Source organism: Pseudorca crassidens, chromosome 1 (genome assembly GCF_039906515.1).
Source record: "Pseudorca crassidens isolate mPseCra1 chromosome 1, mPseCra1.hap1, whole genome shotgun sequence".
In the NCBI taxonomy this organism is placed as follows: domain Eukaryota; kingdom Metazoa; phylum Chordata; class Mammalia; order Artiodactyla; family Delphinidae; genus Pseudorca; species Pseudorca crassidens.
In genome coordinates, this window is record NC_090296.1 from 124,129,703 (window position 1) to 124,137,803 (window position 8,101).

General features: G+C 59.2%; 1 protein-coding gene across 1 annotated transcript; it reads right to left on the reverse strand.

Moving 5' to 3' along the window:
- Positions 1–1,633: 1,633 nt before the first annotated feature.
- ISL2 (ISL LIM homeobox 2) lies at positions 1,634–7,431 on the reverse strand. Its single transcript, XM_067755821.1, has 6 exons — positions 7,258–7,431; positions 6,221–6,410; positions 5,688–5,950; positions 3,567–3,850; positions 2,788–2,955; positions 1,634–2,389 (listed from the first exon to the last, which is right to left on the reverse strand). Exons 1-6 carry the CDS (start codon positions 7,313–7,315, stop codon positions 2,273–2,275), a joined length of 1,080 nt encoding a protein of 359 aa, XP_067611922.1. The 5' UTR covers positions 7,316–7,431; the 3' UTR covers positions 1,634–2,272.
- Between the last annotated feature and the right edge of the window lie 670 nt (positions 7,432–8,101).

Sequence of the window (8,101 nt, forward strand, 5' to 3'; positions counted from 1 at the left end):
GCCCGATCTTCCCACCTCCTCAATTGCCAGCCAGTCTTCCAGCCTCCCATCTCTAATGGGGGGGAAGGGGAGAAACCTGCTGATGGAATTCTGCCATCAGTTCAGCTGAAACATCTACAGCAGGCTCTGGCATCCAATCAGCCCATGGCTTTTCAACAGAAAGCATCGATTCCTCTATCCAGCGACCACAGATGCCCCCTCAGACACATTTTTCCTTACCAGAAGCTACCTGAGCTAAGATTGCAACTATCCCCTACTCAGTAAGGGCATTGCCCTCTTTCAAAACAATGCCTGGACAAAGAAGGAGCTACTTAAGGGTCTTTTAACTTGGAGGGACAAGGAAACCCAATGCCAGAGATTGTTCAAGAGTAGTGGAATCACTGGCAGGCTGGCAGCTTTCTGAGTCCGCCAAAAGAGGACTGGTCTGGGAAAAGAATTACCCCAGGCTGCCAAAGGGTTAAATATTTGTGAAGGGTAAAACCTGAGCCTCCTGGTTTTTTGTGCTTGCCCGGGGGCCTGCTGGAGATTCAGTATCTCTTGGTTATTTCCTGCGATCACTAAAGCCAGTTTTCAAGAAAACAAGTCACAGGGGTTTGAAATGTCACACCAAGTGACCTGGGCACGGCATATCCAGGGGCCATTCCCAGCTCCCTCCCACCCGGGCCATCCCCCGCCCCCTGCATTTCGGGTCTGGAAAGAAAATAAACCAAGGACACGCCAGACTGGTTCTGGGTGGACTTATTTTCCCTGGCAGCCTCGATCCTAGCGGGGGCTTGTTGTGGCTCCTTCAGTGTATCGCTTGCAGGTGATGCCAAATGCAGATAAGGAGCCGCCGCACGGCCTTCTCCTCTGTCTAGACGGGGGAATTAATAAATGCAGCGGGATTGATCACGTCGCGCATCCACTCTGGGGACAGCGCCGAGGACGAGCCTCATGGCCCCCCTGTTCGCCCCGGGGCGCGCGGGCTGGCCTCGCTGCTCGGCGGCAGGGCCCGGGTGGCAGGCGGGCGAGGCGCCCGGGGGTGGGGGTTCGGGCTTCCAGACCCGCGGGAAAAGAAACGCAGGCGGGGGGCCGAGTGCACCCGGCCGAAAGTGGAGCGAGGGTCTAGGGGGCCTTGAGGGACGCCAGGCTGGGTCCAGCTGCAGGAGCTGAGGCCAGGTTGAGACGGAAACGCTGGCCCTAGCCAGCCAAACGGACGCCATCGGAACATCGCAGGTTTCCCGGCCCAAACGGGGTCACCCCACCGCCCCGCGGGCTTCTGCCGAGAAACGCCGAGAGTGGAGAGCCAACAGGGAGCGCGCAGGCTTCCGGGAGGTCCTGGGCTCTCACATGCTTCTCTGGGCCTCGCTGGGCCGCACGGGGCGCACGGAGCACAGGGACCCAGCCCCGCCCCCCGCGCGGCGCCCAATCCCCGCCGGGCCCGCCCCTGTCTGCGCGGGAGCACGCGGGGCAGTGGCGCGCGAGGCGCGGGCACCAGCGGTGGGCCCTGCGCGGAGCCTCATCTTCGTTGAAACAAGCCCCAACCCCAACCTGCCTTCGTCCAGCCCTCCCGCTGCACCAACAGCACACAGGAGCAGCATCGATCGGGTTATTATCTTTTTTTATTAAGATCAAAATATTCGTCCCACTATGAACTGGCTGTCCTCACAATAAATAACAATAACTTACGTTTTGTTCGGCAAAGGCTCACACACTCTGTCCTCCGTCGACCGATAATTTAAAACATTTTCAAGGAAAGTCTCGTTTCTACTTTTTTCCGGCAATCATGCGCTTTGGGGGATTGAGTGCCTGTTCCTTTGGATTGCCCCGTCCTCTTCCCCGCTAGAGCCGGGGCGAGGCCACCTGGGAGCGCGGGGCCGGGCGGCGGCAGATGCCCGCATCCGCGTGGGCGAGCTCGGGGCTGGGCCGGCGCGGGACCTGACCTGCGCGTTCTCCACGCACAAGTGGGTGCGTGGGCCGGGGGGCGCGGTAATAGAGCGGCGGCGGCCACGCCGAGCGAGGGAGAAGAGATGGCAGAGCTAACGTTAGTAAACCCAAATTCTGGTTTTGTAAAAAGAAAAGTCCTCGGAGCAGGGCTTTCCAGTCTGGTGAAAGCAGGTTGCGTCCCGGCGCTTTTGGCTATCCCGACCGCTTCTCTCAGTCCTCTCTCTTTAAATAGCAATAATAATAATTACAAAGGCGAGAGAGTTTTCGGAGCTGGAATGGCCTGAGCATGGGTAAGTCTCATGCAGGGAGCATGCGAGGTCCGCGGGCTGGCGGGGAAGGGTCCCCCTCACGTTTCCACGGGACTTGGCACCATGCTGTTGGGGGTGTCCGGGAGCTGCGAGGACAGGGAGGTCACGTCGCTGCCGGAGGAGTTGCCTAGGGAGCCAGACTCAGAGAAGGAGACCTGGGGCAGCGGAGACACCGGGAAGGAGCGGGTGAAGAAGCGCCCGAGCTGGTTTTCCCGGGCCACCTACTCCCAAAGGTGTCTCTTGGGGACAAGCCACCGGCTGGGAGCAGGCCCTTGGATAAGTCGGCCAGGTCCCCAAGCGCACGCAGGGGTATTAGGGCGGGGCTGCGGGTTGGGTAATCCCTCGACCTCCCCTGCGAGCGCTTTAATCCAGGGAGACCTGGTTTAGAGCGAATTAATGAGCCGGGTGCGGTTGCAGCTACCCACCTCCCCCCAACCCCCCAAGCCCCTCATCCCCTGAGAAACCCCCACCCCTTCCCACCTTGGCTAAGTGGCTAAATCCACCCCACCTCCCCCGGAGTCCTGAGTTCCGGGCGGGTAGAGCAGGGCCTCACCAGCTGCTGGAAGGCGGGTTGGTCCAGGTCACTCTGGAGGGCGAACTCGCTGAGCGCTTTCCATGGCGGCTGGTACGTCTGCACCTCAACTGCACTGCCCTGCACGGCGCTCTCGTGACGGATGGGGCTGCCCGCCACCAGGGGCGTCCCGGTCAGTCCCTGCAGGCTCTGCGGGACAAGCAGGAGAGAGGGTGGAAGATGCTCGAATTAGGTCTTGCGTTTCCCGACATCTTTGAGACTGGGGCCCCAGGCACTGGCACGTGATTTGGAGCCTGAAACGGTTTAGGGGAGGCATACACTTGTCCGCAGCCGAGTGAGCCCGCCTTATCCAGTGCAAATTCCTCGGGCCCAAAAACAGCCACCATAGGCCAGCCTCGGTCCTGGAAGCCAACATGGCAAGGGAACGAACGTGAAGCCTGCGTTCCCATCCCTCTCCAGGTTTACAGAGGAAAAGTGTTCAAACCGAGTCATGCTGAGAGAAGGACACAACCCGCCCCGACTTGCTGGCTCTGGCAAACATGCCACCTGGAACTCCGAACTACGCCCCAGACCCCAACTCTGGTCTGCCGCTGGAACTGGGGAAGACCTGACCTCGGATACAGTAATTAAGAAGCCTTCAACCTCAAGGTAAGCCTTGCTCTGAAAGCACCAACACACGCTATTGGGGAGCCCAGTTCCCCCTGGATCTCCCGAGAGCCGGCCCAGAAATGGGCACGCAGATGCCGCAGGGCGAACCCGAGGCTCCACCCGATCCGATCCTCCAGCTCGCAGTCTCTCACCGTCTTGTCATTGTGCTGCTGCTGCTGCAGCTGCTTCATGAGGATGGATTTCTTCTTGTCCTTGCACCGCTTGTTCTGGAACCAGACGCGTATGACCCGCGGGCTCAGGCCGGTCATCTCCACCAGCTGCTCCTTCATGAGCGCGTCGGGCCGCGGGTTAGCGGCGTAGCACGTCCGCAGAGTGTGCAGCTGCTTCTCGTTGAGCACGGTCCGCACGCGGGTTGTCTTCTCGGTCTGTTTGTGCACGTGCGGACGCAGCGAGGGCTGCCGGCCCGATCCCGGGTCTGCAAGGGAGCGAGAGATGAGAGAGTGACCGCCACTCACTCTCCCTGTGCCCGGCCCCGCGGCGGCCGAGTCCTCCGAGGCCCGATTTCGTTTCTCGTTTATTCCGTTTATTTCGTTTTATTGTTCGTCTTCTCTCCCTTTCCGTCTGTTCGCCCTACCCGGAAAAAGGTGTGCATTTTCGTCCCTTCCCTAGTTCCTCCACAGGGCTCTCCCCGCAGCGATCTCGCCAGCGCGCAAGCGGGGCGTGGGAGTTCCGAGCTAGGCCTGTGCGGGACGGGAGTGGCCGACCCCCGCTGTGCTTCCTCCACTTACCAGACCCTAGGAATGCCCGCGTGGGTTCCGCGGGACGAGGGAAGCTCTCCGGAAGAAGTCGGAGTTTCAGAGGAAGAGGAAGGAGGCGCGCCCGGGACTCTGGAGGGGGAAAGGGGAAGGGGACCCACACGGACCCCAAGCGCCGCGCTGCCTCGGAATTGGGGGGCTTGTCTCCCGCTCCCGGGTGGCCCCCAAGAGCCCTTCTCCCTGATTCAGAGGCCTCTCGGACAGGGCCAGGCCGTGTGTCGCGAAGACCTGCCCTGGGGCGCGAGTGGGCCTCCAGGGCCTGGAACGGTTCCTTTCTGCCCACCCTCGGGCCTCGGCCCGCCGGGTCTCCTCCCTCAAGGCTCCAGGTTCCCTGGCCCAGCGGCCGCCCTCCCGGCCCGCGCGCAGCCGCTGGCACTTTCCTCACTCGGCCTTGGGTTCTCTCAACCCCAGGTTAAGTAGAATCGGGTATTTAGGGCCGGATTCCCGCGGCCCGCAACCCGCAACCCGCAGCAAACAAAAGGGAGCCCCTCCGACACCCGAGCCCAGGGTGCCCTCAACACTGGCTTCATCCTGTTTCCGCACTCCCATCTGAACCAGGTTTCGATACAAGTCTCACTGTTTCAATTTATATCCTCTTCTGGGCATATCTAGATCTGGATAAATATTTACAAACAGCCCATCTAGCCCAATTTTCTCATTCTATACGGGAATAAAGGGAGGACCAGAGGAAGTGGGAGCACTTCAAGCACACAGCACCCTGAGGCTCAGCCTGGTCTAGAGGTTGGTGCTTCAGGTCTGTGGCTACTTGCTGGTAACTGCTCAGCCAGAGTCACTGTTCCTACCCGGTAACCACACACTTAGAACCCACCTCTGGGCATCTCCTGATTAGGACCCAGAGCATCCCCTGAGGTGTATGATCCCTGAGTCCACTGTACGTCCACTCCTTCCCCACCGAGAAACGTTTGGCTAAGTTGTTCATCAAACTGGGCCTCAAAAGACAAATGCAGACACTAGCTCTTTGTTGAGTGGTTAGCCTTCAGAGCTGTCCTTACGGGTGGGCTTCTGGCTGGCTGAACCCACCTCTAGGCTGGGAACTGTATTCCTTACACACATACCACCAGGCAAACCTATCTTTTCTCTCTGACGACACACATACTGCTTGAAATTCCGAGTACAAGTTCCACAGACAAAGTCACCACTTCAGATTCCCCGTGATCATTCACCTTCCTGCTCCTACTACTGTGTTCCACATATTCCTGATCACGGACAACACAATTCCCCACTATTCTGCACACTCATACACACAATCCCGGCTCACATTTACCCACATGCAATTTTTCCCCGTCACACGAACACACACTCAGCCGCGTTCCTAGCACAGGGTTCTGAACTCACCCAGAAAACCCCACACTGCAGGCAAACGGAAATACACCCAAGTGACAACTTTTCGTCCGATCACAACCACCCCCCATACGAACACACACCCATGCACTCACTCCCGAGCCGGCGGCGCAGTACCGGGCGCAAGCGGCTTACCTGGTAGATGCAGGCCGCGGGCGCCGGGGAGCGGGCCGGGGCTGCGCGGGCTGCCGGCCGCAGCGCGCTCGAGCAGGAGGCCGTGGTCGGCGCGGCAGAGCAGCTCGTGCTCCCGCAGCGAGAACTCGTCGCCGGGCAGCAGCTGGCGGCTGCACACGGAACAGCGGAAACACTCGATGTGGTACACGCTGTCCCGCGCCCGCATCACCAGATCGCTGCTGCTGAAGCCCACCTGGCACTTGGCGCACTTGATGCCGAAGAGCCTGCGGGCCCAAGGCACGGGCGGTGGTGTCAGCACGGGGCCTGCGGCCGGCCTCGCCTGCCGGGCTGCTACCCACCCCGGGCACGCGCGCCCAGGACGCTTTGTGGCCCAGAGGGAGGCTGCGGGGACCAGCCCTCGGGGGGTTCCCAGGCCAGGAGGTGTGCGGCGGCACGCGTTCGGGGTTGGGGGCCGTGTTCTGCCCCGGCGGCCCGCCATCCTCGAGCCCCGGCCCAGCGGGCGGTGGCGCAGCCCGGGCTCTCGCGGGCCTCACCTGACGTAGTCCCGCTTGCAGTAGGTCTTCCCGTCTCTCACGAAGCACGTGCACGTCTCGTCCAGGTACTGGCTGCACTCGGCGCACTTGAGGCAGGCGGCGTGCCACTCGAGGTCGGGCGACACCCGCAGGATAAACTGGTCGTGGATCTGACTCCCGCAGCCCACGCACATGGCCGTCCCGGGCTTCTCTGCCGGGGAAGGGCGCGGGGCCCGTGTCAGGCCTGGCTGCCCGGACCCCGGCCGAGGCCGCTCCAGCCCCAACCCAACCCGCTGGCGCTCTCGCTCTCTTTCAAGAATTGCGACCACAAGAAAAAGGAAATGGGCTTTCCATAGGTCCAGACAATTGGAAACGAAAAAACAAAATCTTCTGAATTTGCGAAGGCTTTCTGTCTTCCCCCATCCCCCTCCCCGATTTTTTTCGCTATTACATTCACTTGGACACAGGCGTTTTATCGATATATCTTGTAACTAAAATATAACAAGTCAGTGAGAAGAAAGAGTAAATAGACATTTAAACCCTGCGGACGCCACACTATCAATACTGGACGGTGATGTTCCGGCATTGCCGTCCGCACACTCCCTCTCACAGCGACTCCCTCCTATCCCAATACAGACACATCAGCTTTCGGCGGAGTCTCCGCTCATCCTCTGACATTTCTTAGTTTAAATATCCCACATCAAGCTAGAGAAATCTTCCTTATTGGAAAGGCCGAAAGACAAGCAAGCAAGCAAGCAAACAAAAAAGCCCACATCCCTAAATCAAACCTATTGCCTTAGCGCGAAACAGAAGCAGATTTCACAGCCTGAGGTCAGCCTAGCAGGCTTGAGAAAGAGTGTTTAATTATAAACTAAAACAACAGGATTCCAACGGATAAGCGGTCCTGCAGGAAAATGCATTCGTTTTCTTTTTTTTCTCTCCCAGTGTCCTGTCAAATAGAAGCCACTTGTAGAATCCACTAAACATTCTTCTGCGTTAGAAATATTGCATATTAAGCACACACACATAACAACGCACACACACACAGGAAGACTTACTCTTGGAATGATCCCCCATAGTACCCAGAAAAGGATAATGAAAAATAATATCCACCATGCAGAAAAGAGATGTGCGCAAAGCGTGCGGCCAGGGGCAGAAGGACGAAGGTCGCGCGCCCAGCCTCGGCTCTTTTGCTAACTAACTCCTCCTGCCCCGCGGAGTTGAAGGAGCGATTCCGCACCGGCCCGCACGCAGCATGACGTCAGCACGCATTCGCCCGTGGCCGGAGCTGGGGGCGGGACCTGTGGCGTCACGAAGCTTCCCCAGAACCTCTGGGGATGCAGGGGAGGTGTTGGGGACCTGGGGGCCGATGGGCGGGTTAGATTGGGTGGAAGGCGGGGGTGACGGAGGATTGGCTGGGAGGAAATGGGCTAACCCTGATTGGCCCAGAGTGAACAATGGAGCGCAGCCCCCCTCCCCTGAAATGTACAAGGATCCTCACTCTGGCGCTGGGTCGGGCTATCCCGGCTGGACCTTGTGTCACCGCTGAGCTGTCTCTGCTGCCGCCGCAGCTCTGAACTTCCTCTTGGACTTGCGGTGCGGTCTCCCAAGGCGCGCTCGAGCAGGGTGATGGATACCTGGGGGAGTGAAGGGGGGCCTGTCCTTTAGATGCTCCCTTGTTTCCTTAAAAAAAAAAAAAAATCCACTCTCTTAGGACGAGAGCTGGGGGGAAGGGTGGTCTGTTTGGACAAGACCTTCAACCGTCCAGCCGGTCACCGTTCTCCTCTCAGGCGCCTTTGTTCTCAGGGTCCAAGCTAGAGAGAGAGGTTAAGGGTTTGGATAAACTCTGTTTAGACTTCCCCACCCGTCCGCCTGTGGAAAACTTCTCCCAGTTGGAGCGTT